Source organism: Trichinella spiralis, assembly GCF_000181795.1.
Source record: "Trichinella spiralis strain ISS 195 chromosome Unknown Scfld5, whole genome shotgun sequence".
NCBI lineage: Eukaryota > Metazoa > Nematoda > Enoplea > Trichinellida > Trichinellidae > Trichinella > Trichinella spiralis.
Window position 1 is genome coordinate 750722 of NW_003526944.1, and position 27975 is coordinate 778696.

General features: G+C 37.0%; 7 protein-coding genes across 7 annotated transcripts; 3 read left to right on the forward strand and 4 right to left on the reverse strand.

The window, feature by feature from the left end:
* Positions 1-4960: 4960 nt before the first annotated feature.
* Positions 4961-6358, forward strand: Tsp_03840 (hypothetical protein). The gene is made up of 6 exons (XM_003374598.1): positions 4961-4985; positions 5233-5306; positions 5418-5552; positions 5631-5692; positions 5983-6055; positions 6272-6358. The coding sequence occupies exons 1-6, from the start codon at positions 4961-4963 to the stop codon at positions 6356-6358; spliced, it is 456 nt and encodes a 151-aa protein (XP_003374646.1).
* A 103-nt stretch (positions 6359-6461) lies between these two features.
* On the reverse strand, positions 6462-6982 carry Tsp_03841 (coatomer subunit beta). Its single transcript, XM_003374599.1, has 2 exons — positions 6718-6982; positions 6462-6643 (listed from the first exon to the last, which is right to left on the reverse strand). The coding sequence occupies exons 1-2, from the start codon at positions 6980-6982 to the stop codon at positions 6462-6464; spliced, it is 447 nt and encodes a 148-aa protein (XP_003374647.1).
* A 2709-nt stretch (positions 6983-9691) lies between these two features.
* Tsp_03842 (hypothetical protein) lies at positions 9692-10550 on the forward strand. The gene is made up of 3 exons (XM_003374600.1): positions 9692-9759; positions 9790-10087; positions 10425-10550. The coding sequence occupies exons 1-3, from the start codon at positions 9692-9694 to the stop codon at positions 10548-10550; spliced, it is 492 nt and encodes a 163-aa protein (XP_003374648.1).
* Positions 10551-10569: 19 nt separating this feature from the next.
* Tsp_03843 (hypothetical protein) lies at positions 10570-11344 on the reverse strand. Its single transcript, XM_003374601.1, has 5 exons — positions 11250-11344; positions 11133-11154; positions 11037-11090; positions 10712-10771; positions 10570-10677 (listed from the first exon to the last, which is right to left on the reverse strand). The coding sequence occupies exons 1-5, from the start codon at positions 11342-11344 to the stop codon at positions 10570-10572; spliced, it is 339 nt and encodes a 112-aa protein (XP_003374649.1).
* Positions 11345-13317: 1973 nt separating this feature from the next.
* Tsp_03844 (coatomer subunit beta) lies at positions 13318-14662 on the forward strand. Its single transcript, XM_003374602.1, has 3 exons — positions 13318-13411; positions 13692-13744; positions 14657-14662. The coding sequence occupies exons 1-3, from the start codon at positions 13318-13320 to the stop codon at positions 14660-14662; spliced, it is 153 nt and encodes a 50-aa protein (XP_003374650.1).
* A 2943-nt stretch (positions 14663-17605) lies between these two features.
* On the reverse strand, positions 17606-18001 carry Tsp_03845 (hypothetical protein). Its single transcript, XM_003374603.1, has one exon. It carries the CDS (start codon positions 17999-18001, stop codon positions 17606-17608), a length of 396 nt encoding a protein of 131 aa, XP_003374651.1.
* A 2055-nt stretch (positions 18002-20056) lies between these two features.
* Tsp_03846 (putative SH3 domain protein) lies at positions 20057-27960 on the reverse strand. Its single transcript, XM_003374604.1, has 9 exons — positions 27885-27960; positions 27805-27828; positions 27177-27306; positions 26287-26737; positions 25454-26084; positions 23844-25016; positions 22520-23681; positions 20653-21700; positions 20057-20536 (listed from the first exon to the last, which is right to left on the reverse strand). The coding sequence occupies exons 1-9, from the start codon at positions 27958-27960 to the stop codon at positions 20057-20059; spliced, it is 5175 nt and encodes a 1724-aa protein (XP_003374652.1).
* Between the last annotated feature and the right edge of the window lie 15 nt (positions 27961-27975).

Below are 27975 nucleotides of genomic sequence, written 5' to 3' on the forward strand. Positions count from 1 at the left end.
GATCATATGTAAATTCTTTTCAACGGAGACACAGACTTCCCACCTCTGCGCATATAACATTTTTCTTCTCGAATTCATTAGTTTTCTTTTTAATCATCTTCATATAGCAATCACAGGAATTGAATATCCTCAGATATTGCTCTCAAAAATTTATTAATACTTGATTTTCTTATCGTATAATTCGGATCTCTATTCTTCCCAAAAAACAAGCAGTTTATGGAATTTCACCGCCATTATCAATTTTATAATTCATTTTGCTTTCGATTGATACCAAATATGTGAATATTTGATTTCATATTCACTTTGTATTCACTGTTGTGTACCACTCTGCATATGATCATAAAAAGTAAAAAGTGGGGGTAAAATTATACGATAACGGTATGAAATTAAATAAATTCAATAATTAGTACAAATTAATAGGATAATGCGTGGAATTTATATGAATTCGTCGACATATCCAATGATAAGTTCTTGTAAACTCATTCCGTCGTTCTCGAAAAGCGCGGCGAATTATAAAATGCTTTATTGATAATTTTAAAGAATGAGCTACCACATTTTAGTATTTAAATTTTCAATATTCCGCAATCGAGGATGCTTAGAGAAAATCGACAAAATTAAAGGTTTTGGAATTTGATATTTTTATAAGAAAAAAAACTGATGCAATGCACGGGAATAGAATTTCAATTTGCCAATTTGGAGTAATTTTGTCTCTGAAGAGTAATTAATCAGAAATTGCAAAAATGATATTTTTAATTTTTAAAAATACTGTAATCTATAAACGCAAATGAAGAATAATTGCGATTGAATTAAGTCATCGTTTTTCGTGGTCATTTTTCGTGTTTCCTCCATAAATATTTACAGAAGAATATATTGTTCATAGCTATGAAACTTATGATTTTTATGCCTTCTTACTTCATCCTCCTTTTAATAACATTTCAAATTTCACTTTTTTGTCAATATCTCGAGTAATACGCAATGAAGAGAAGTGCCGATAAATTTGTATCAGCTCTGAATATTTTCTTGATCAACTGCAGCTGATATTAGTAATTTTCGTAAAGGTCTTCTCGAAAATTTCAAAATTTCATGGACTACGGACTTAGTTGAAATTTTGAAAATACATTATTATTAGCCATTTTTTGAAAAATAACTATTTTTGATTTTTAGGCATTCAGGGAGATGAGATCTAGTTTCTTGTGACGTGTTTCATCGAAATCAGTTTATAATTTGATAAATAAATGGCTTCAAATTTTGGTGCATTTCCTACAGTAATACGTGAGAAAATTAATCATGTGTAAGTCTTCTTCATCGGAACCAGGGACTTCGATCTTTTGCGCATATAACATTTTTCTTCTCTAATGCATTTCTTTTCTGCTGATTGATCTTCTTTTAGCAGTCAGTTGAATTCTCACTCCTTACATACTGCTCTGAGAAATTTATTAACACCTGCTTTTCCTATCGTATGATTTGAAGATTTCTACTTTCTTAGAAGATTAGTAATTCATTTCGTGTCTCCGTTATTATGGGTTTCATGATTCATTTTGCTTTTTAGTGATATTAAATATGAGAATATTTTATTTCATCTGCACTTTGTATCCACTCATCTATACCACTCTCCATAATGATCATAAAAAGCAATAAGCTTCCTTTAAAATTAAATGCTATTTCTATGAAATTGAATGAAATCGCTATTCAGGACAAATTAATGGTACAGTGCCTGGTATTTATTCGTATTGGTCGAATTGTCCTACTGTATCTTCAGGAAAAACAATTCGTCGTTTTGCAAATCGGTCGAATTTATAAAATGCTTTGTTGATAAACGCAGACAATATTGTACGAGTTGTAAATGTGCAAATTTACAATATTATCCCAATGGATAATTTTTTTTTGAAATTTCACACAATTTCCTTTTTTATGAATTTGATTATTACAGAAGAGAGAAACTGTTGTAGTGAATGAACGTTACATTGATATTTGATACTTTTGAACAATTCAGATTTTTTGGAGATGAGAGATAATTGTTTGGAGAGTTTCAACATAAACTGCCCTATAATTGATGAATAAATGCGTTTTGATCTTGGTACATGAAGTGCTCATAAATTTGCAGTCATTTCTCAATCGATTCTCATCGTTTCAATTCAATGCATGTCTTTTTTCGATAAAAAGGGATTTATAAACCATTATGCAGTCTTATGCAATGCTTTACATTTTTGGGGATCGTATTTATCATTATTTTCAGTCTATTTTTATTATTGTGTTTAAAGTGGTTGCAGAATAAAGTGAAATATAAATTAATTGTTCAATACACGAAGTGTCGATAAATGTATCTATTTATAAATCTCAGTTCAAACCAGTTCTCCACGATGTTTCTCTTTAATATTTATTAATACATAATTGTAGTAAGGGATGCTTTATTTAACTTCGCTTAGTTAAAATAACTGTTACAGAATAGTTTGCGATGCATCATCTTTAGTATTGAATTAGCTTCTCAATTATACCAGGCCTCTACTTATTTAAGTTGATTTCATTTCGTTGTCTAACACTGCTTTCATGCTGCATATCAAAGATTTTAATTGTTTTAATTCCTGAAAACAGTTTATTGTAAATGGAATAAAAATAAATACATGAACAGTACATGATAAACTCATGTGCTTGTGCGTTTTATTTATAGCCATATTTTCAGATGAAAAATTATAAGTTTCATGCTTCCATAAGATGCAACGGATTATTAAATAAGTTCTTCATAACTGAAAAGTGTTTCATGCAAAGTAAATGTACAGAAATTCCTTATCATATGCCCTAGATGTTTTTAGGAGAAATTTTCAAAAACTCCTTCTTAGCATATATGACATTTTGTGAAGAAACAAAACCATAATTGCAATATGTTTTACATGAAAACTCATCTCTTTCAATGACTTGTGCTTTTCCTCCATCGCTAAACAATGAATGAGATTACACGAATAAAATATTTTAAATGTAGGTGTGCTGTAGAGTGTTAGGAGTAATCAAGAACAATTCTTCATTGAATTTGCTTTTTTATCTTCTGATGAAATCTTAATTTTCTTTATAAAACTTATCGGAATGATGAATTTATGCACTACTATGTTTGAAACTATTCATAAATTTTTCTTCCGGCAGTAGTGTTCGTCCACTGATATCCGCTTCATTAATTCTTCTGAATGATATCCCTTTTTTATGACTTTGCCATCTGTTTGCAAGTTTTCCTATGCTTTTTATTGTTTTACTGTTTCCGATGTCCTCAGTTTCCCCTGTTCTTCAGTGTCAGATCAGTTTTCAAAATTCCTTATTATGTGATTACTCAATTTATATATAGCAATCTTTGTTGTCTAGACGTTGTCAGCTATGAAGTATTGGATATTGAAGATTTACTGCAAAGTTTAGATAGTTGGCCAATGGGTGTTTGTTCAACTGTTGGCATAGAATCTAGTGCTACTTATATATGGAATAGCTAATTTAACGCAGAAAGGCACTGAATTTAACGCATTTCCAGGTGAACAGAGTATGTTTATGTTAATTTGATGATGAACCCTGCCTACGGCATTATGCTTGACGCATTTGGTGCCATTCAAATCCGGAAGCAATTGGCTATATAAAGCTGTGTTTATTTTTCAGTGGTTATTATATAATTATTGGCGGACCAGTGACGTTTTCATTATTGAGCTGCGTAAGTAGCTGACTTGCTGTGCTTCCCCTCAGCTAATGCGTTCTAAATGTTGGCAGAAAAGGCCATCAGACCGCATGCATCGTTTGGAAAACTTTCATATCTCTGAATTTGATTCATACTTCATCACCAACATGACAGCTTTTAGGTAGGATGTTTTAAATATTTTCTGGTTTTTTGTTGCTTTTACTTTTTTTCATGCACTTCTCCGCCTTTGCTCTGCGTCAACCATGGTAAATTTCGGCAAATATAATAGAAGTTTAATTGCATCCGTTCTCAGTTAACTAAATCATCTATTTAAATAACGTCCAAAAAACGGACCTCCTTTTATTAATTACCTAGTTGATGAAATATTTCGTTTATTCTCCATTGAATTTGTTAAAATCTTTAATGAGAAATCTGAACAGGATAGCTGATGTGATCAAGAGAGCAATCTTACCTTTTTTGAGTCAAATGGTCTGAACGGCCATCTCTAAAGTCCCCTCTAAATCCGTGGAAAATGAGACCTAAAAATTCTTTTGATGCTAATGCATCATTAAGAATGCGGCTGCATATGACTTGAATGACGGAAAGTGATTCACTTTCTCACAACCTTTACATACTCCATATCACAAATTTTTATTCCTGCCTTTTCCCTTTCCCCACCCACCCCCCGCCCTGACCCACCAAATGTGCTGTGTCCATCACTGCCCTCTGAATAGTTCCAAGAATAATTGACATCCCGCTCATGTGTGGAAACTTTTCCATATCATCAGTTGTATTTAGAGGAGTCTGCTATGTTGGCTAGGCTAAATTTTGCAAATCTTTCTGTTGTCAACTGAGTGTATGTTTGCTTTCATACATTATTGTAATTTATTAATGTTTTCAAAATAATTTTTGTAATTATTTTCTAGTGAGGTATTCTTGAGAATTCATTAAATAGAACTTCTTTTTCCTTGTTTAAATAGTAAAGTACATAAAAGCATTGCTATATGTATTGATCTGAAAAAATTTACATAAAGGTGTTGTAAAGTAAACTTTATTGGTGATGAAATGCAAATGTTATGCTTAGAAAAGTGTTTACATAACAACGGAATGAAATTTCGTTTGGTAATGATTAATATATTCCGTTTTATAAATGTTTCTGAAAATCGATTTTCTCTTATTTTAGAAAATTCAGTTTGCATTCTAATGAAATTTTGCATAATATAAGATGTGTAAATAAAAACGTAATGACCTTCGTCATTTCCATTATTTACTTATTACTGCACACCATTTAGGAATAGTACATTCTTCAATATAATGCCATGTCAGCAGTCGGCACGTGGTCAACTATAATTCCGCTCTTCATAATCGTGTATAAATAATGTATAAGCGGTAAGTTACATTTTACATTGTATTGCCTGAATTGTTTGTATGTAATTTGCATGACATTACAAATGTGGTGAATGGAAACTAACGTGTTACATTTTTACATTAGTTTTCCTATTTTTAACGTTTAAATACTCCATCTAGGTGCTGCTATTAAATAAGTAAGACTTTCTGTTTTTAGTAAATGATCATTCCAATTGCAGACTTTCAGACTTTGGAACGGATTCACATTAATCAACATGAACCAGCAGGATTATTAAAAATGAAGAAGACAGCTGTTTGAAGATTCTAGAGAATTGAAAGTGAACAGCATTTGAAAGTACAGAGTAAACTGATTTCAATATTGCTTGTGATTATATTAATATTATTTTAGCATTTGCATTTGCAGCACGTCGACTTAATCCTAACACAAGTATTAACATTAAGACATCATGCAAGAAGATGGTTCGATACGTTAAATTTTAATAAGTTTGAAATTTGGATTCTATTTTGGAAAGATGGATTCTCAGATGTACAGCCATATGTAATAGAGTACTTGGAAAGAGTAAACTTGATAGTTATTTCATTTTCTATGATACGGTTGATTTCTATGATTTTTCAGATATCTTCAAATTTCATCTTTAATAACCTGACTTGTCATTTCTCTTCATCTGTACACGACAAGTAAGTAATGCTGTCATCTAACTTTTATTACGTACTATGTAAAAGAATTCACATGGCTTTTCATAGTTTTTATTGCATCACGTTAACGGATTTTTATATAATTTCAGTAAAATAATTTGCATACTTATGAAATTTCTAGCAATGTGAAGTGTGTAAATAAATTAATAACTCGTCATTTCATGTAATTCTACTGTTCATTACGCAATAAATGATAGAAAATTAGGTTATTCCACCTGATGCGTTGCGACTTGCTTATTTGCATAATTTACTTTAGTTCCCTCCTATTTCAGATTGCGTTCACATTTGGTTATTCAATTTATTGCCACGTCAGCAGTGATGGACAATGTCATCTGTAATGTCCCTGTGCAATATATCCATGAATAAGCGGTAAGTTTGAGATAGCGTGCCTGTTGTATGCATGTCATTTGCATGACTTCACGATTATGGTTTATGGAAAGTAATGGGTATCTTCATTAATGTTGCTACTGATAACTTGCAGATACTTATCAGATGCTGAAGCTAAGAAAGTATAAATTTCTGCTTTTTATTTTTAGATAAGTATATTAATATTACTTTCAGTTTTCTATTCATTTGGAAATGTACGGTACAAATGCGTGTTTTGGAATATCGTTGAATTGCCTACCAATGCAACGTCGTGGTAGTTGAAGTTGCCGTAAAGTTGTTACTCAGCCGTTGTTTCATTCGTTTTTTATTTTCGCTTTTTACTTTTTATGTGTCTTTTTTAGGGAATGTTTTGTTTCTGCATGATTTAACATGAATTAGTGTTGAAAATGCTATTCATACGTCGGTCGTTGAGTTTATTGGTGCTACCAGTGTGACAGCTGAAACTGGGATCAAAGCGTGCCCAGCAGTTCAGGCGTACTTCCACAAAGATTGCCAAGTAATGGCCCCTGTACTGATTTTGCTCATAATTGACATAGATGATGTCATCTCCAAATGTGTATTTATTTTTAATGTATTTTTGAGAATAACAAATGACAACCATCAAATAACGTGTGGCTAACAAGTAAGCAAAACAGAACTGGAATCGTAGTACTGCATTCTTTCATCCTTTTGAAGAAGGAGAAATGTGAACCAGAAACGTCGCACATTTCTTTCAATGCTACGTTGCCGGAGAGTCCAAAAGGGTTCCACTTGTAATGATGCGTAGTTGCTAAATGGTTGTTCCCACTTCAGTTCAATCGAATCTGGCGAGCTGAACCAGGCGGTCATCAATTCCATCACCGCAAAGGGACGCTCCATGCGTCGGGCGTCGTCTACCGGTCTCATGGTCAGTCAATCGGATTTGCGCTTATCGCCTTGTAGCGGATTGGAAAGATGCCAGTGTAGCGGAAGCTGAAACGTACGGGCCGACCCTTTTGTTGGTGCACTCTGGCAGATCAGGATGCAGTTGAGGAAGTAGTACGACTGGAAAACGCTGGAGTCCACGGACATTTTTAATGCGACGGTATTAATAGTCCAACTACACCGCGTGGATTTGGAATTGTAGCTGAGGGCTTCTGAGTTCAAGACCGCACCAAGTGTCGTATCAGCTGTCTACAGCGAGCAGGCAGTGAATGGATCACGACGATGGTCACGTTAAGCCATGGACGGATGCTTTGCGCACGATAGACACGACAGATAGTAGGTAATTTCGATGAAATGGGAAGGCAGCGTAGACGACCACCGGCAAAGATGCGAGTTTTTAATGCCATTGCCGGCACCAGAAGATCCCGCCGGCTGAGTGCAAGTAGAAAAGCTATCGGAATTGCAGCTGCAACTTTGCCTCGATCAGCCAGCTACATCCATTATCCCACAACGGCCAGCTGAGGTAAATGATCGCCATAGTTTCCAGGTAAGTCTGACAGCTACAAGCGATTCAGTCGAAACGGCGCAGGGGAAAGACAGTGGTAATGGTAAGTACTTTTACAAACTGTATTTAGTTTTAGGATGATGAACATAGACGTCCCTGGATCGACAACCATCCCACAACGTTGAACCGTTTAGTGGCCAACGTTTAGCCAACGTGGCTGTAGTTGTCAGACGTCTGACAGCTACAAGCACCTAAAAAGGTAAGTACATCTATGCGATGTAGATGTCTATCATCGCACGGATTTGCCGCAGTTGAATAAAGGTAGGTAGATTTCTGGGATGCGTTAATCTAATGATGATTATGCAAATTCATGTTTAGGGAGACTACTTTGAACCAGAGTAAAGGAGTTGCATAAAAGCACTTATCAAAAATGCTGCAGATGCAGCTTGAGCATTTAAAGATTTGCATATTCCAGGAGGCTACGCCATGCAGCACCATATTTGCCCTCAGGGGAGATTTATGCAAATTTTTAATCCCCTGGGGGTAATATGCAAATTTTTTTATGCCCTGAGGCTACGCCTCAGGCTATGCCTCAGGCAATTTTTCGAAAATTTCGAAATTTTAAAAATATAGCCCGAGGCTTTGCCCTCAGGCTACGCCCCAGGGAAATTAAAAATTTGCATATTACCCCCAGGTGTTAAAAAATTTGCATAATCTGAAATTATATATACCCCTGGGTGGAAGTATTTCGCCTCTGCCTATGCGTTGTCAAGACTTAGGCAATGCATATTTGCATATGACATTTCATTGTTCACGTTGTTTAATGCTGCCCATTAAAGCTCAATCAAATTCAGTTTGGTTTCGATTTCGATGGAGTTTATGCATGGTGATCTGCATATAATGCAACCAGAAGGCATAGACTCACTCAGGGTTCACAACCAAACAACTTACCTGGTCCCATCTGCAAAAAGAACTTTGAACCTTTGAACTACTGAGGATTGAACTTCACTACAAAACGATTGGAACAGCTGGCGGCGATCCACAACACCAGAAATGCAAACTTATGATTCAACCATGCCAATAAATGCTGAAAAAAAAGTTCAAATAAAACTGGAAAAAATTAAATTATACAAAAAATGAAAGCTCAATATCAATCAAAAATGACGAGCCAAGACTTACGGACAAGAATGACAATGACTTACAAGAATGTTACGACTTACTTCTTCTAAATGATTTGGTTTGGGAAATTTCCCGGCGCGAAGCCGAATACATATCCGACTACTGGCGCCAGTCAAAACACCTCACTACATCATCCAATCGGTAGTAGCGACGGGCGGTGTGTACAAAGGGCAGGGAGGTAATCAACGCGAGCTAATGACTCACGCTTACTGGGAATTCCTCGTTCAAGGGAAACAATTGCAATGGAATTGAGTTCTTGAATGAAAAAGCATAGCTCTGAAAAGAATCTTAGCACAACATTATCCATAAAATAATTTGTGAAACAGCCATATTATAAAAAGTAATTGAAGACAAATAACAGTGCATCTCATTGCCTCATATAGTATAGAAATTTGCAACTTACTTAATTCGATGGTTGGCATTTAATGTTGTCTCAAAAAATACTTTTCGTTTTCAACGTACATCAGCATTGTGAGCTGCGTGGAACGCCTTCATAGCCACTTCAACCAACATGGGAGCCATCAGTACAAATTTCACGCGTCTTCGATAGTTTTAACGTAATCCATTGCTAGCAAGAACTCAATACATACAGGTTTTTTTTCACACCACTCTTGGAACGCATTCACAACAAATCATTCTATCACTGTGGCAAGATATATTCAGAAACCAAAATTAATTGTGTTAACATAATCTGTTGTGATGAACAATAAGTATAGCACATACCGTTTGTGAGAACGCAATGATGCTAATTCGAACTGCGACAGTGGCAGGATACCGACTCTAATCCATTGCTTTCAAAAATAATATGACCAACTTCCATTATCACGGAGTAGCATCACCAAGGACTTCATAATATGCTTCAATGACAACAAATATAAATTACTTACAATTCATAATCAGTAAAACTACACTGAGAAGACGGCGAACCGAACTAACGCGGTTCATCATCAGGTGAGACTTTGTACTTCTTTGATATGATTATTATGAGGAATTATTATGAATAAAACATGCACTTACTGAATCAACACTGTGATGCCACATTTGGAATGTACTCATCGACAACTCAACGGCCAGAGTAGTAGTAACAACTGATAAAACTAATCAGTTGTCCAAATCCAAGTGACAATACCGAGACGTCGAAAGCTAAGAAAGTTCACAACAGCAACAATGACAAAGAGACGGCGACTGAAAACAGCGTGAAAGTTGCCGATCGGAAGCGTGTCACATACGCAGACATGGCGAAGCTGGGCGTGGCAGAGAGGGCGGCAGGCTCGTCTAGCGACGCGACAACAGTCGTAAACGATGCGGCTCAGTTAACGACGCTGCCGACAACGCCAGCGCGGTTCCAGGCGAGGACAAACCGCGCCCTGCTGGCTCTCGTCCCACCAGCACCGCCAGCTCTCGTGTGTCGTCTCAGGACGTATTGAAATCTTCCTGAATGCCACACCGAACAACAGTATCCCATGCGTGTAGTATTAATATAGATATATACAGTTTGTTTCTTTTCTATGTTTTTGTTTTGTTTTGATCGCTGAGCTGCTCGCGTCCATTTTTTTATGATCTACTATAGTAAGTTCCATCTGTGAGATACTGTTGGAAAGGATGCATTGGATGACTTTTAACGTTTCTTCTTCATCTGCTTGCCCACAACAGTTCTTTATTGCTGGCAGCTTTCAACTCTACTTTTTTCTTTTCTCATTTTCTTTGTTTTGTTATATTTCAACTTTGTACATTTCTCAGTTTGTTGGTTGTTTTGCATTCACAACAACAGCAACACAACAACAACAAGCTCAGGGATTGGAACAGATTCAGGAGGAAGACGACAAAGGAAAAAAGGCATCCATTCTTTTTTGCCATTGCTATTAAGAAAAGATTCATTAAATTACTAATTTTTGTCATATCCTGTCTTCAACACATTTATACTAACTCGAACGAACATAGTAGCAGGAGTTAGGTATAAGGTAACCAAAACTGCTTGATTGCTCTGACGTATCTTAGGAAAAAACGAAAACCACAAACATACTTACTGTTGACGCACTACACAGGCGAAGAGGACGGTATGGATTAGAACTCGACAAGAAGATTAACTAAAAATGTTAAATAAGTAAACAAATAAAATATTAAACTAGAAAATGAATAGAATTTGAAAATGATTGATGCACTGTTATTCGTCTTCAATTACTTTTTATAATATGGCTGTTTCTTATAAGCTTCTATACAAATCGTATTTTCAGTTCATAGAAATTGTAATGGAGTCATAAACACAACAGTAACAATACTGCATTACTTACTTGTTGGGCACATATAATGAAAAGTGACAGTCAAATAATGAAATGTTTACACATTTACAACCTTTTTATGTTGCGGCTCCATATTGATTGATGCAAATGGGAAATGTTCTAAATACTAAAACTGAATTAATGATATCTGAATATAATAAAAACTTACATTCAGTATTTGGTTTGAGTATCTGAAAATTAGCAATAAAAATACAAATGGAGATACCCCTATTAGTTTGCGTTCACCTTATTTGTAAAGTCATGCAAAAAAACATGCATAAAGTACCCGCACCACAATACCGAATGTGACTTACTGCTTGCTTCTTCATAGAGGGTATAAAAGAGCGGAATTATAGTTGACCACGTAACGCCTGTTGACATTGCACTGAACGGAGCAACTAAATACGAACGAAGTACTCTGCGATGGTGTGCAGTAAGTAAATTATGCAAATAATATAGACTACTATGCCCCAAGCAGAGCAACCTAATTCTCCTTCAGCTATAGCGCAGTAATATAATTATCAAGAACATGCTGAATACGTAATGTTATAACGCTTTTATTTACACACCTTATATTATGTGAAATTTCATTCGTATGCAAATTTATTTCACTAACATTACATGAAAATCCGTTAACTTGTAGCAGTGAGAATTAACAAAACATTACGGAAAAGACTATTCTTATTTTGAATTCATACGAATAGTACGTAAAGTTATCGAAATAGTAGTGACATTATAGCATTGCTTACCTTTTTCCGTCAGTGAAGGAAAGGGAGCAGTCAGTCAGCAGTTGGGTAGGGCAGCTTATATTAGCTCTAAAAAATTATATTTCAAAAACAATGTTCGAATATAAAACATTGGGATTATGAGCAACCGATCTATGATAATACTTACATGACAACTTAATATCGACGCTACAGTTGGGATCAAAGTGATACAGTGCAAATGCTGCCGCTAACCGACAATCTTATTATTATTAAAGAATATTTTAAAATTAATAAACTGAAACTTCTGTGCATTTGAAATTGCTGTTCAATTTCATATTTTCAGAACCAAAAATTAAGCATTACTTCAAAAAAACTCTATCAGAATCTTTATGCTGCATAGCTGTCTCCTTGAATTACTTTCCGCAATCCCGTTGCTTCATATCGCTCGATGGAAATATAGAAATCTTTAAATTCTAAAACTGAATTGTATTATTGTAAATATTTCAAAATAAGCAGCTCAAATACGTACATGTTCCCATTCAGCATTTAGTAAGAATAACTGAAAGAAGAGTAATTTTAATGGGGATGGACATTTGCAATGTCATGTAACGGGCAAGCATGCAATTCCCTCATCACAATATCAAATGCAACTATAACTACTCATTCAAAGATAGCATTGAAGAGCGGAATTTTACTTGACAACGTGCTTTCATGGCAATAAACTGAGTAACTAAATATGAAGGCCCTGCTCTGAAGCAGAGGGCAATAAGTAAATAATGCAAATCAACATTCCACTACCTCAGGTGAAACAACCTAATTTTTCGTCCGTAATAGCGTAGCGTTACGTTCAGCAAACAACTATATTAAATGACGACTGCTATTACGTTTTTATTTACACATCTCACATTATATGAAATGGCATCATTATGCAAATTTATTTCACTAAAATTAGACGAAAATCCGTTAAGCAGAAGCATCGGAAATTACAAATAATAATTTCAAATACAATTGCGCTAACCGAGCTTATCTACTTGAAAGTATGATGGGATGCTATCAATTACACAGTATAAAAAATACTTTTGCTATAAAAGAGAATCGAAGTATAATAAATTGCTTTTAGTAGAAGAAAAATAAAAATACGTGATAAATTTTGAGATTTATAATTACTTTAGGTAGAAGTAGAAAAGTTTCATGGTAAACATTACAATAAAAACAGTGTAGTGCTAATTGTGAAATGTAGATAAAATGAAGAAAAAACATCCGTGGTTCAGTTTCAAACCCGCAATGAATAGTTAGTGTTACAGTTCATACCATTTTTAATTACATTTAGTAAAAAGTAATACACAATCAGGTGTGAATAAAAAAATAAATGATTCAAACTTCACCATTTTGAAAACAATTAAGCAAAAGAACTCCCTCAGCAAAATAACTTAATTTTTTACTAAAGATGGAAAAGATATCTGCTACTAAAAATTTTAATATAAAATTCTGCTATTTGGTGATGTTGGTCTTTTCTATGTGAAAGAATCACCGGTCCACAATAGTTGAGAAGGATGTTATGATTTATCCACAGCACAATGGCTGAACGTTCTCCGTTCAGGTAAAAATGGCTTTGGGTGGGGGGGAGGAAGGAGGCAGAAGAGACAGATGAGGGCGATCCCTCTTCCTCTTGGAGCCCTTAACAGGTCAATGATGGATGTCGTCTGTCAGGAGGAACAGATAGGGGAAATAAGGGAAAACGGTAGGAGGGAGAATTAGCATGATAGAATAGGTAAATGCTGTTAGAAAGGATATCGCCTTCCTTCACCCAACCAAGGCGCATAATAATCAGGCTCTGTCTTCAATTTATCAGTATTCACATCTGTAAAGGTGTAGGTATTTTCGAATGATGGGAAAAAAGTACACTTTTAAGTATTAGCGTTTTTCACAAAGTGATATCATAGGAGCTGTCGCATCAAACTGCTGCATCATTTAAACTTCATTATATCTTATTATTTCATATAAAAAAGTTAAAATTTAAGCAATAACATCAACTGAGAAAAAAAAGGACAACAAGTGTTTGAAAGAAAGAAAAGTAAGTTAAAGCCAGCAAAGATGTAAACCTTCATACCTGAGAAATGGCATGCTGGTGATGAGGAATGAAACAAACGTAGAGCCCTGAAATTATCCATCCGCTGGTCATTGATTTGATCGTATCTTCAGCCAAATATGCACAACCATATTCGTTGAAGTGAAACACCAGAAATGAGCAAATTGCCCTGCTTAGCAGTTAGACGGTTATTCTTGAGCGAATAATTATATAATAATCGCCCAAGAATAAACAGAGCTTTAAATAGGAAATCGCTTCCGGATCTGAATGGCACAAAGTGCTTTCAGTAGAATGCCGTTGGCAGTGTTCATCATCAAATTATCATAAAGTTACTTTGTTGACCTGGAAATGCACATTTGTTTGTTTGGCGTGATTTAGGGGACTTTGTTAGCATGGTGCTCGAAGTTTATCTTGTAATATTTTGAAGACTTAGTCTCGACCATTAGTGGAAGATCACTGACTTTGGCTAAATCAGCTTCCTGAAACTTGGATTTTTCAGTTTCGTTGAAAATTTGGATTGGAATGAAAAACTAAACAAGAATAATAACAAGAATAAACTAAACAAGGTCTTAGTGTAGTCTTACTTATAGAACTGAAATGAAAGTAATTGAAACTTTCTGAAGAAAATTTTCATAATGCAAAAACAAAGAATGTTGGTCATGCAATTTATTTTTTGCATTTTTATGGTTTTCTAATAAATTGACTGATTTTTAATAGATTCATTTATGAAAAAAATTTGAACCTGCTTTGCAAATGTTTTCAAGTAATATTGAACCAGCAGTTTATAAGAAGACCAAACTTTCTGCTCTGAGCATAACTGAATGCAGTGTTTTTAATTCAATAAACATCTTTCTATGTGTACATTAAAAAGAACCTAAAATTTATTTCTATTTTCAGTGTTGAAATCATTATAATAGTAGTAAAAAAATAATATAGACTGAAATTTGAACAATATTTGAAAGTAAATAATAATGTTGTTGAATAAATGAATTTTGAATTGCAGCTGCTCAAATGTCTAATCGATCGATGTCTATCGAAAACAATTATTATAATAAATAACATAATAATTTGATTATTAGCACAATATTCTACGACTTCCAAGGCATGTTGCCGTAGAGACAAATTTCTAGAGATTCTTTTACGGCGTTGAATGTCGTACTTTTGCGGTCGTAATTAGTTTAACACTGCTGTTACTTTATATAGCAAATCTCGTTACTTTGGTCAAGTAAACGGCTACTGATAGAGCAAGAGTTTTACAAAAGACTGATTTGCACATTTGAAACCCTCACGCAGTGCTATTCGACATAAATCAGCTGCATTAAAACTTAACGTTTAATCACGTTTATTCATGAAAAAAATTTTAAATCTCATCTTAATCAACAATGTAACTAATTAAATGCTAACTATTTAAAATGGACACTAATCTGATATATTAAATTATCATAAATGTATGAATTCTTTTTTATAAGAAAAGCTAATTATTGTATATTTGGAAAAATTGCATGCAACAAACTGTTCGTTAATTGAAAAGCAAATTTTCAAAAAAAAAACTACGACATTGTGTGTATCCGCAGTTGTATATTATTTAGTAATTGCACTAAATTACAAATTCAGTATCACTTTAAACTATGTTTCATTTGACGATCAAAATAAAAAGAATACAACTTACCAAAAAAATCTTCTTCTCTTCGTTGATGCCAATTTATGGTTTTTTGGAATTTTTCTTGAATCAAGATGAATGAATCATTTTCAGGAAATGAATGTAATACAAACAAAAGAGAATAATTTATCTTTCACAAATGCTCGTCCATCTTTCCATTGAAAGCAAAGTATTGCATCAAATAAAAGTTCACTGAGGGAACATTATCGGACGATACTGCAAGTCACGTCAGTTATTGATAACACAAACATTTCAGAGGAAATTTATTTGCATAATTGAAAAGCAACCGTTACGCAGTGCAGCGTTATTTGATCTAGCCTAACTCCACTGAACCATAACGGTGAATTATTCACTTCTTTGTTCTGAAAATAATTTTAAATTTCATCTCGACAATGCGACTGAAGAACTAATTAATTAATTAATTACAATGAACAGATAAAACATTTTACAAATATCTCATTTGTAATAAATTATTATAATTATAAAACATGTCAAAGTAATAATTTATAAACCGTTCGTTAACTGAGGCATGACATTGTGCAAAATTATAAAAATTGCATTATTTACTCATGCTAGTAAATTACAGACACAATATTTATTTTCAGATCTGTTTTTAATCAATTAAAAAGTAATTCGGCAAAATCACAACTTACTAAAATATACGTATTCTAATCGTTTGAATGCACCTTCTTTTATTGCTACTTTATTGAATTACCACCATGATGTGGAAATGAATAGAAGAAATCAAATCTGTCATTATAAACGTATCCGGCTTTCCATTGAAACGTCATTATTGAGTTGCCACCAAACGGTTAGTCAACAATTGGTTGAAATGAAGCACAAAAGCTAAGAAATATAATTCGCGTATAAATTTGCATTAGGCTTCTTTATATTGATTATTAAAACCGAATAGTCCAATGTGACTGAGGAAGTAAGTATTCGGAAAAGAGAAAATATGAAAGTGAACAATTTATGACAATTTACAGAAAAAAGCAACAACTAAGATAATAATATATCCAAAGTTATTTCGCTGTCAATTATTTCTTAGGATTTATCTCAATTTGCATAATAAATCGCCAGTAAAGAAAGATCACTTACGACGAGCACAAGTTTTGCTTTCTGTTCATTTCACTGACCCAAAAGAGAATATTTTTTAATTGGGTAACTTGTACATACCGTGTTGTGTTGCGTTGTGTTGTTGGATGGAGCATCGGAGTTGTTCAAATCATGGACGTGGAATGTAGTACGTACATTGCGTATCTATTTATTCAATGTCACATTAAAATGCAACTACAGCTTCAACTAAAAGAAATGCTTTACCAGAAAAAATATAAATGTAAATATAAATGTTGTATTTATTAAAATTAAAATTAAAAATAAATAAGAACTTATCATCAATAGCAAATAGATTCAGATGCTGTGAGATGAACAACAGTTTGTTAAAAAGTTACAACAATCCTTACTATACATATATATTGTCCATGTTGAATTGAACTGAAGGCACATTGAAACGAATACTCGCCAAAAGCGGATACTGTGTGTGTGTGTGTGTGTGACAAGGGAAGAAATATATATATACATATATATATGTATATAAAGGAAAAAAATCGCAATAAAATCCATCCCATCCCAGGATGAAAATAATCATCGGTAATCTTTGTTGTCTTTCACATTGCGCCGGCATATGCGCTTGCGCTTTGTTGACGTGTAGCCGAGCTGCATGTGACTGATCACAAAATAGACAAACCTGAACCATATGCTTTTTGCCCGGTAACGTTTGAAAGCTTTCAACGGCAAATCGTCAACAAGATGAAGCATGGCGTCGCCGAAAACGTTCCAATATTTCGGATCAAAATTACGACGAGTGTAAAAGCTGTGCTGACATCCGAAAGCGATCATCAACTGTGCCAGTTGTTCATTGTCATAACTGAGGGAGTTAATAATCATGTCAATTGTATCCTATAAAAAATAAAAGACACAAAATAATAAAAAATAAAAAATCTCAAAATTCAACTTTTTACGCATATGTTTTATATGTATATAGAATAAAAAAAAAGAGGAATAAATAAAAGTTTCCATTAATTTGATATTCATTTTTGAAATTTCCAATGACAAAGTGGTCGAGAATTTGGAAGAGAACAAGTTAATTGAAGAATTTAAAAAATTGATAAATTTACACAAAAAAATCATGCTGAAGAAATTATTTGGAATAAAATTATTAATTTGCTTGCCTGTAAAATTAGCATGTGCTTGCGCATTCGTTCGTCGATTAGTGCTTTCTCGTCGGAAACTTTGGCCAAGCCGAAAAAGCGTTTGATTTCTGGACAAGTGGCGAAAATGATTTGGAAAAGCTTCGCCGACGCCAGACCCTGATGCACTTGCTTCATCTGCTTCCAAAGCCAACGCAGAAGTTTCAACTCGCCGGCAGAAAGGCTGAATCGGAGATTTTCTTTGGGCGCGAAGCGGTTCTGCTTCAAAGTTTCCACTTTCATCTTGTTGAAATACTGTGGATGACTTTGTTCGATGGACAAATTTGGACTTCCACGACTTGGCTGGTTGCATGTAGTGAAACAGGAACCCATGACGGTCGGGAACCCCAGGAAGCCTCGTTGTTGTCGTAAGTTGTCGTTGTCGTCGGCCTGGCAAGGCCACACAAGTCGAGGTACGAGCTTTTCACACAAGGCGGGGCAACGTCAGACTAGGAACAATGGGCCAGAAATGAACCGGCAGACCAAAGAAAAATTGATCGACAAATTTTGGCCAATAGAAAAATCCCTCATCGAACCAGTGTAGCAATTGAACATCCAAATTCACAATTGAACTTATCCGATTTAATTATGCAACTCAGAAGATGCACGCGAGCGGCATTATACATACATGTATATATATATTTGGTGAAAATTTTGTTTGCACCATCACGTTCAGCATCATCAACTTCAGCATCACAGTTGAGCGTCAAATTTTCCACGCTGGTTGACAAAACGATTTGCAAAGAGACAATAATAAAAGTAGAATAAATAAAATAAAACAAAACACATAATCATATTTTCTTATCATTTATCGTTTAAATATCCAGTCATTGCTAACTGAAAATGACTGACGATCGATGAAGCTGTGAAATTAGTTGAAAATCCATCAACAACAACAACAACAACTAAATCCGTGCAAAACTGTCTTTCTGGATTTCACACTCCGACTGCCCCGCCCCCCTCTGAGAATAATAATACACGCTCCGCTGTTCACCGAAAAGCCGACCAGTTGACGTTGACGCTGTCGCTGCTAACAAGAAAGCTGGTAGAAAAGATGGCTGTTTATTGGTTTGAAAATTTTGAAACTTTGAAAATCACATTTTCCCATCAAAACAGCTTCTTCCTTGCTTGCCTTGTTATTTGATTTTCAGTTTTTCACTAAAATTTTGTTGTTCAAATTTTTACAATAAATAATTTCATTTGTCATCTTTTGTTTTTTCCATATCAGAAGAATTACATCTGCTTTGATATTCAAATTTGCATTGAAAAAAAAAAGAAAATCCAACGAACACTACAATAATTTGTTCTGATATTTGACAAAAAAAGTAAAAAGTAATCTGAAAATTAACGCTGTTTCCTGAATTTCATTATTATAATTTCATATTCAACAGAATAAATTAAAAATAGTAAACTTTTCATTTGCAACAATGATAAATTGATAAAAATTATCCAACTTACATGATTTTCCCTTGATCAACTGCACACACACGGTCGGTCGGTCTTAATGGTTGCTTTCCATTCCAACCAACGTGCAACAATTAGCCAACATTTCACGCCGATAAACCAACAAACAAATAAATGACTTGAAAAGCATTTTATTATCCTCTTTGGATTATGCAAATTTTCTTCTCCTTTTCCAAAACAGCAATTTGCTCTTCTCCAGTGTTGATCAAGTGAAAATTACAACTTATCAACATCATTGAAATAAAGTCTGATTCGACGACATTCTGTTTTCAATCAATCAATACTACTAAACGTATGTATGCCTGTTGCAAAGCAATTTTTTCTTCATAATCAAATTCAACAATTTCAATATCACTTTCTTCTGTCAAACATTCATAACTGTAAACAAATAAATAAACAACTGAATTCTGTATCATGTGGAAATTTTTAAAAAAAGGCACATTTTCAATTTCAGCAAACAAAACTGCGCGACTATCGATCGCATTGGTTCGTTCGATGTCATCAATAAACGAATAAACAAGTAACAATATTAAAAAAGTTGAGAAAAAAAAGCGAAAATTAAAAATTATAATAAAATATTCAACTAATTCTCCGTACAGATGTGAGAGGAGGATAATTTAACGGCCAAATAAAAAACAAACAAGCAAACAGTAAACGTTAATAATTATCACAATCATCATCAATCGATCGATCAAAATGACGTCGAAAAAAAATTGATCAGATCAATCCGAGAGACGAAACAAGCTCAGACCCTTCCATCATCGATCGAATGAAAAGGCAAGGCAATGAAGAAGAGCAATATAAATGTGGAGAAAAAATTTTTTTCTGGAAAAACAGACAATAGAGGCCAGAAGGGATAGGAAACCAAAAAAAAAGAAAAAAAGAATGGATAATGACCAGCCAGTAATTTTTTTTCAACCCTATTCAGATGTCGTTGAAAAGATGAACCAAAAATTTGATCACAACACATACAGTGGACGACGAGGGATTGTTGTCGGTGACAAAATCGCTGACCAACGGCAAAGCTTTGACCGCAGGAGTTCGACTGGGTCCGGCCAGCTTCAGCATGTCGGCAATGCTAATTTCGGTGCGGCCGACGCAAATATTCGGCGCCAGCTGCAACTCGACCACGAACCGCACCCTCAACACGCTGTCCAACGATTCGAACCCAAACTGACCAGAGCAGAGAACATCTTTGCGGTTCATGTCCACAATGAACAGCTGTTTGGAATCGGCAACGCTCAGTTCGACCGTCACCGGACAATTGCGGGTATCGATTGGAATTGGCAAATTCCTTACCGACTGAATGTCCACATTCAGACGTCCAATTGGATGTTTCAATGACAACGTCCGACTATTCTGCTGCTGCTGCTGCTGCAACATCGGTTCATTCGATTCTTTGGCCTGAAATCAAAGGAAGTGTACAGACACAATCGAGAACAAACAAACAAACAAACAAACAAAAACTCCCTGAGAGAAGTATATACAAATAGGTAGAGTTGAAATGCTGAATTTAGTACCTTGGCAATTGCGGCATCGAGCTGCTTTTTCCACAACAACCTCGAATTGCTCGACAACGCTTTCAGTTGGATAGACCGCTGGTCAGAATTGAATAGAATACTGAAAGCGCATCCGTCGGCCGAACCAAAGTTCGAATTCGAATTACAATGGTCGTGTTGACCACAATCTTGGGACATTTGCAACGAAATGTCGGCCAACAGGATCGGCTGTTTGTACAAAGTGAAAGTCAATTCGCTGTTTTGGGACAATTTGAAAGCCATCGGATCAATTATCGGCTCGTCCGGAGTGCTGAGCAAAAGCATATCGTTGAACAAAAAGGCGACCAACAGGCGACCGGATTTCGCTTTCTGAAGCGGACCGGCGTGCAAAAATTGCCTCGGACCAAGTCGATTGGTCAGACCGTTGAATACCAGCTTCGGAACGGTGTTGTCGCAACGAACGTGATTCTGACACCAGTGGAGCATGTGGACATTTTCGGCTTCGCTGGCCAAACGGTTCACTTTGACGCACAGCTGTTTCAACGCCGACACGGCCTGTTCCAAATGGTCGTGGTCGGCCTGAGCCGGCGAAGTCTGCTTGAGCAGTTGTTGCAACATGAGCGGATATTTGGTGAATCTGGTCATCGGCAGCAGTAGATAATAATTCAACGGCAATCCACGGGCTCGACTGTCGTTGCAGCAACGGATGTGAACCGCTTCGAACAGTTTGTTCGTTTTCAGCTTGTAGTCGAGAAAATCCAACGCGGCCCGCAACTGCCGACCATAACAGACGAACACTTCGAAAAATGGCAACAGTTCGAGCAACACTTTGCCAACTTCGACGTCACCGTCCGCCGCTTGCAATTTGGCCAACATTCTGGTGCTCACTTTCACCAGACGACTCCAGCTGACAAAAATACGGTCCACTTCCTGAGCGCTGAGCAAACCTTGACGTGAAAGTGGCTTTTGGAAAACATCCCGAACCATCAGCAAATCGTCGACATAATTTCGTTCGCTTTGGATCAGCTCCTGCAACTGGCACCGCCTGCGTCGGTCGGTTTCGGTCCAACTGGACGAATTGGTGATCGTCTGACTGACATCCGCCGTTCTTTTTGTCCACGACAATCGGCCATCCGCATCGGATACCGATCGCTTCAGTGCACCACCACCACCACCACCATCGTCGTCGTCATTACCGTTGTGCACCCGGACGCTAAATGCAAAAAAAATCCAAATCAAACTTTTGGCTTTTTCTCTCATATTTTACTTTTCACACTGTGAACATGACGAAAATAATGAATGAATGAAACATTTGGAATTAATTCTATTTTTCCATTAGATCTACAAAATAAAAGAAAAACGACGCAACGATAATCAGAACAAAATCAAAGCAACGTTTTTAAGACAAAGATCAAATCGATAATGACACACACGTCAAAAAACAAACAACTCGACTACTGGTTGTTGTCGTTGTTGACGTTGCTTACAATATAGCACCAGCAAATTTGAAAGACAACAGAAAAATCAGCATGACAATAATGAATATACAGTGGCACACTGATGATATATATATATATATATATATATATCTTTGTTCATCAATAATTGGTAGCTAAGATGGAATGCAAAGTTGAATAATAATAATAAATTTCATTATTATTTTTAAAGAAGAATATTCTTTTTCAAATAATAAATAAAAGAAAAAGAAAACAAAGCAAAAGCGCAAGCAAAGATAGATAGCATCATCATCATCATCAAACCAATCCATCAGTTTGGATTGCATATTGTCAGCTGCAAATTTGATTGATAAAAGAAAATAATGAACGAGAGAGAGAGAATGAACGTGCGTGCTCGATTTTGGTTTGTTTGTTATGAGGATATTATTTACCGGATGTCTTCGGCATTCGCTTCTTCACTTGGAACTACATAAGTGGCAGGAAAAAGCCCCAACTGTCCGCTCGACATGCACTGACCAAGCCACCAGTCACCGTCGGGCTTTTCCAACACTTTGATCATGTCGCCTTGTTTGAATGTCAATTCGACATCCTGCTGCTTGGTGTAGTCGTACTGGGCACGGACCAGCTGAGTGGATTCAATTTTCCCCACCTGAGAGTCGTTGTTGGCGGGTTGTTGCAAGTCGACAATTTTCACGTAAACCCCCGGGAACCATCCGATTCGTTTCTCGCCGCCGGCTTGCAACTCGCCTTCCCACCAGCCGGTCGGTGATTTGGTACGAATTTTCACCAAATCGCCCAGATTCAACGTCAACTGATTGACGTCGGTCGCTTGAAATGGTGCAATCGCTTGGCCAAGTTCGCAGTAGATTGGTTCTTCGATCAGTACAACGCTCGGTAGTTTCTGTACAAAAAGAACGAGAATGAACGACAAATATGCCTGCCCTTTCATAAATATATTAAATTCGTCATTTACCGTATCCTGCTGCTTGTCGGATGCTGCAGTTGTCGTTGCTGTTGCAGTACCATTGACTTCGAACGAAGAAGATGTATCGTCGAGCGGTTTGACATAATTGGCCGGAAATATACCTTCCATATTGCCGGCTATGCCGGTCCACCATTCGGAATCTTTCCTGGTTACCAGAATATGATCGCCAACGTTGAATGGCAAATCGCCCGCTTCAGAAGCGACGAACGAATAAGTCGCCACGTACCATTCGCCGCTGACGACCGTTTGCTTTTGGTCACTTTGTTGTTGTCCATTTCCAATATCGTCATCATCATCATGTTTGTTCGACGTTTTCCACCAATCCGCAGCTTGTCCACCACCACCAATTCGATTGGACGAAGGCATCGTGACAACGTCGACACTGAGCGCTTTGTTTTTCACAAAATCGCTCCTTTTCTTCGATTCACGGGAACTGTCGTCGGTGGTGGTGAAATCGAACGTCAACGAACCACGCTTCAACGTGTGCTGCGACGACGACGACGGTTCCCTAATTTTAACGTACGACTTGGGAAACCAACCTTCCCGACCATCCTCCAATTCACCCTTCCACCACATCTCTTGCTGTTCGACGATACGTATGATGTCACCTTTGTTGAACGACAAATGATTTTCACTTTTTCCATGCAAATTGTACAACGCGGTTGCGTACAGTCCAGGCGAACTTGCATCACCGCCGCCACCAGTAGTAGCAGTAGCAGTAGCAGTAGCAGTATTGGAATCGTCTTTGTCGAAAGATTCCTCATTTATACTTTCCAATTTTTGAATCGTCGTCGCCTGCTGCTGCTGGTGGGGTGGTGGTGCAATTTCTGGGTTCAGTGTAGCTTGTTCTTCTTCCACAACACCTTCTTTTCCGACAACATTTTCAGCATTGGCATCCTGTTGATGACGATACCGTAAACGGTCTTCTTCAACAATTGGTTCCATGCATTCGGCAAATTCTTCGGGAAACCAACCGACTTTGTCTTTGATTTGGCCAGCCAACCATCCCGGTTCGCAGGCGTGATTTTTGAATACAAAAATCACATCGCCCGGTTGAAAGGACAATTCGTCGTCCGTACGGGCAACAAATTCGTACAACGCCCGATATTTGACGGTCACCGGGGCCGGTTCGTTTCCTTCGGCAACCAGCACCGGTTCGTCGTTGTACAGGGCGGTGGCGGTTGTCGGATTTTCGTTCAGTTCGGCTTGACGACGAAGCGCGTCGAAACGGCGGATCAATTCCTCATTGGCCCGCCATTCGTGCTGGGCCAGTCGACCGAGCTCTTCGAGTTGCTTTTCCAATACAGAACAGCGGCTCTTTTTCGACCTCAACTCCAGAACGTTGTCGTCGACATTTTTTCTCAAACCTTCGATAATTTGCATCCGATTCGCCAAACTCTGTTCGAGTTCGTTGGAAGTGGCGTCGTTCAAAGTCGTCGTCCGGTCGAGGTCGAACTGTTGCTTCTTGGCCAGCAGAGCTTGGCGTTTGGTGGCCAAGTGGTGCAGTTTCGCGTTCAGTTCGTCGTTCGATCGCCGCTGACAATCGATATCCCGCAATTTGTCGTCCCGAGCCTGCTTCATCCGGTCGAAAGTCGACGTCAAATCGTACACCTTCTGCCTCAGTTGACCAATTTTGCCGTTCAATTCGACCGCCTTTTCGCCCAACGCTTGGACTTGGAAGGCCAAATTTTTCCTCTGCCGTTTACCGTGGCAGACGGCTTCCAATTCCCGTTGACGTTGGACGGTCAATTCTTCCAAACGCATCTTGTCCCATTCGAGCTGACGTTGACGTTCCAACTCCCTTCGAGCCGCTTCCCGCTGTTCCACCAACTTCCGGTGCTCTTGGTCCAGGCGCAACTGTTCTTCGCGTTGCTTCTGTAACCGTTGCTCCATTTCGACCTGACGCCGACGTTCCGCCTCCTGACGTTCCCTCTCCTTGCGGGCTTGTTCGTCGCGTTCCTTGCGTTCTCGTTCTTCACGTTCTTGGCGTTCGACTTTCAGCAACTGCTGCCTGCGACGGTCCAATTCCACCTGGCCGCGTTCGAAATTTTCCCGCCGCTTATCCTCGAACGACTTGGCCGCCGACCGCAGTCGATTTTCATCGCCGGATTCTCCACTAGCACCAAATTCGATCGACTCCACACCTTCATCAATCAAGAAAAAAATAACATTTCGAACAACTTTTACCCCACGTTTTATAATTAATATACGATCGGAAAACAAAACAACATTGAATCAACCGAACAGAACGCACACTTGTACTTGTGCTTGTTGAAAAATCAATCTCTCAAGTGAACAACCAACGCCCGGGCGTGGCACACTACTTCCAAGTGAACACGACAGAACGATGATTAAAAAACAAAAGAACTACACTACTCACTTTCGGTTCCCATACTTTTGTTCCGCTTGCGCGGATCCCTGACCACGTCAGCAACTGCCGGAAGCGTGATACCGGCTTTGGCGGCGTCGATGTAACCCATGGCCAAACAAAATTCGTCCAAATTCAAACGACCATCTTTGTCCAAATCGGACAAAAACCAAATTCTCGCCAGCACGTCGTTACTCAAACCCGAACGACTCAATATCAGCCGGGCATCTTTGCCGGTCAAATATCCAGATTTGGTCTGATCCATGCCGTGGAAAAGATGCCCATATTTGGACCGATCCGGCGTCGACAAATTGATCCCGGTCGGCGGTCGAACGGTTCCAATCAACGCGCCCAGACCGGCTTGGGCGGCCGACGCCCGACGCTGGGGCACGCCGCACAGACGACTCGCCTGGTTGATCATCGACGAGGGCAAAAATTTCGGCATGTTCGCCCCGTGCATGCGCTTCTCGACCAAAAACATCGCCAACGCGAATTCCACCTGATCCAACATCCCATCTTGACTTATGTCGGATAAATTCCAAATTTCCGCCAACATTGACGAAGGCAAACGGAACTGGGTGAAAAATGTTTTCGCCTGGTCGCCGGTCAACATGCCGTTGATTGGTCTCAAAGATAAAAACTGCTGACTGTATCTGAAGCATTGTTCAGGAGTCAATTCCCAATTATCCGCGACCATGTCGCTCAACAATTGTCACAGAAAAAATGCTTCAACTGAAATTGAATATTTTGTCCAACCAAGTGACAAAAATTTCCGGATCACCGGCTTTCCAACGTTTTCGATTAAGCGAAGGAAACAAGCGTACGGTATCTGCCAACGAACCCACCGTACAGTAATGCAATACGCCGTCTTTCGAGAGTCGATCGGCGAGCTCGATCTGGTGATTGTCCAACAAAGAATCGTTGACAACTACCAAAAGCGGCTTTTCAAGTTCCAACGCTTCCAAACAGGAAGCGGCGCCGGCGTGACTGATCACCAAATCCGCCCACTTCAAATCTTCTGCCAGAGAATTTTTGTATCGATAAAATACAATCGACGGTTCAGTGATTTGCAAATTAGACACTGACTCATGCCGTCCGCGACCAATTTGCAAACGAATTTCCCCAACACCGATACTTTTCAACGCAGACAGAACAGAATCCGACGTTACAGCTGATATCAAATTGTCAAACTCCGTGCTACCAACAGTGACGAACAAGCGAAAATATTTTCTCGAACAAGCCGTGATCAAATTATTAAAATTAACAACGACGATTAATTTTTCGCAAACAACAACTCTTTAATTTTAGATATATCGGTCTTTTCTTTGCCTTTAGCCGCTTTCTCAATTGCTCTCCATTTCAATTGAAATCGTTCTAAAAAAATACACATTTACAAAACAAATATCAAAAAATCACTGATCAAATCAATATTGAACAGATACGTAACACTAACGACAGAACACAACAATTAATAATAACTTTGTAAATCAAATTATTCGCAATATAAAAAATATGTGCTCATCAAAAACATTAAACAAGAAATAACTTTCCTAAAGTATAAAATTTTCTTGTAATACGCATAAAAATTAAAATTTAACAATCCCATAAATTATCATAAAAATAAGAATTAATTGATCACTGTAAATAGAAGGCATTCATACTTCACTTAACTGGTTTTAATGAATTTCAATTCAGTTTATAACCAAATAATATCAAAGTAATTATAAAACTACACATATAATCAACGGCAGTTTTAAACAACGATATCGACTGAGAAAAGTAAAACTCGTCACCTTTTATGAGCTTTTCAGGTTCTACGTCAATAGTATGCCTGTAAATGCTATGGATTGCTTCAACAATTCTCTCTAAAAATTAAAATACATTTTCACGAAAATAATAACATTATATGATATGGTCAAACAAGTACTATTGAAATAAACTATGCTACGATTCGAATTTTTATAGAATGTCAGTTGGAAGATGTTAATGCAGTGAAAAGCAAATTGATTCCACATAACACTGAATTGTCAATTGAAATAAGCCATCTTGACTGATGAAAAATCGAATTTTATAGCATCGCAATTATTGATTCGCGCAAGGCAAGCAAATATTTAACTGACTATGATAATTTCTACTTGCAAATTCTGAAATAAGAATTGCGTAAAATTGGACCAAAAAAGAAAAAACAAGTCAAAATTATACACATAAATAAATAAGAGGGAACAGCACATTTAAAAAACAACTTTTAAAAAGAATAAAAAATATAATAAAAAATTGAACACATAACAAAATCCCAAACACAATGTTTGACAATAATATGATAAAGAAAAGTTCACAGGAATCTATTAAAAAAATGTTCTTACTGTCTTCCACTTCGATTGAAACAGCTAAAATTATGTCAATTAGAAAAGATGTTGTTACTACGTTTTATAAACTTCATTACTTGGTGTATCTAAAATTTGAAAACGTGTTCTTGGAGAAAATGGTGGAGCTCTGTGCAAAATATCCTTACGCCACATAGAAATTTAATGACT

Coding starts and splice junctions, on each gene's coding strand:
- Tsp_03840 (XM_003374598.1), top strand. CDS start 4,961: ATGCCATGTCAGCAGTCGGCACGTG. Junction 4,986..5,232: donor ATGTCAGCAGTCGGCACGTG/GTCAACTATAAT, acceptor TTCCAATTGCAG/ACTTTCAGACTTTGGAACGG. Junction 5,553..5,630: donor TCTCAGATGTACAGCCATAT/GTAATAGAGTAC, acceptor ATGATTTTTCAG/ATATCTTCAAATTTCATCTT.
- Tsp_03841 (XM_003374599.1), bottom strand. CDS start 6,982: ATGAGACCGGTAGACGACGCCCGACGCATGGAGCGTCCCTTTGCGGTG. Junction 6,644..6,717: donor CAGTTCTGTTTTGCTTACTT/GTTAGCCACACG, acceptor ACACATTTGGAG/ATGACATCATCTATGTCAAT.
- Tsp_03842 (XM_003374600.1), top strand. CDS start 9,692: ATGCACTTACTGAATCAACACTGTGATGCCACATTTGGAATGTACTCA. Junction 9,760..9,789: donor TCGACAACTCAACGGCCAGA/GTAGTAGTAACA, acceptor AAAACTAATCAG/TTGTCCAAATCCAAGTGACA. Junction 10,088..10,424: donor CACCAGCACCGCCAGCTCTC/GTGTGTCGTCTC, acceptor TACATTTCTCAG/TTTGTTGGTTGTTTTGCATT.
- Tsp_03843 (XM_003374601.1), bottom strand. CDS start 11,344: ATGTCAACAGGCGTTACGTGGTCAACTATAATTCCGCTCTTTTATACC. Junction 11,155..11,249: donor CATTCGGTATTGTGGTGCGG/GTACTTTATGCA, acceptor GCTAATTTTCAG/ATACTCAAACCAAATACTGA. Junction 10,678..10,711: donor GCCTGTGTAGTGCGTCAACA/GTAAGTATGTTT, acceptor TTTTTTCCTAAG/ATACGTCAGAGCAATCAAGC.
- Tsp_03844 (XM_003374602.1), top strand. CDS start 13,318: ATGAGGGCGATCCCTCTTCCTCTTGGAGCCCTTAACAGGTCAATGATG. Junction 13,412..13,691: donor AGGGGAAATAAGGGAAAACG/GTAGGAGGGAGA, acceptor TTAAAATTTAAG/CAATAACATCAACTGAGAAA.
- Tsp_03845 (XM_003374603.1), bottom strand. CDS start 18,001: ATGGGTTCCTGTTTCACTACATGCAACCAGCCAAGTCGTGGAAGTCCA.
- Tsp_03846 (XM_003374604.1), bottom strand. CDS start 27,960: ATGTGGCGTAAGGATATTTTGCACAGAGCTCCACCATTTTCTCCAAGA. Junction 27,307..27,804: donor TTCAATCGAAGTGGAAGACA/GTAAGAACATTT, acceptor TTTAATTTTTAG/AGAGAATTGTTGAAGCAATC. Junction 23,682..23,843: donor GACGATTCAAAAATTGGAAA/GTATAAATGAGG, acceptor CGTTCAACAAAG/GTGACATCATACGTATCGTC.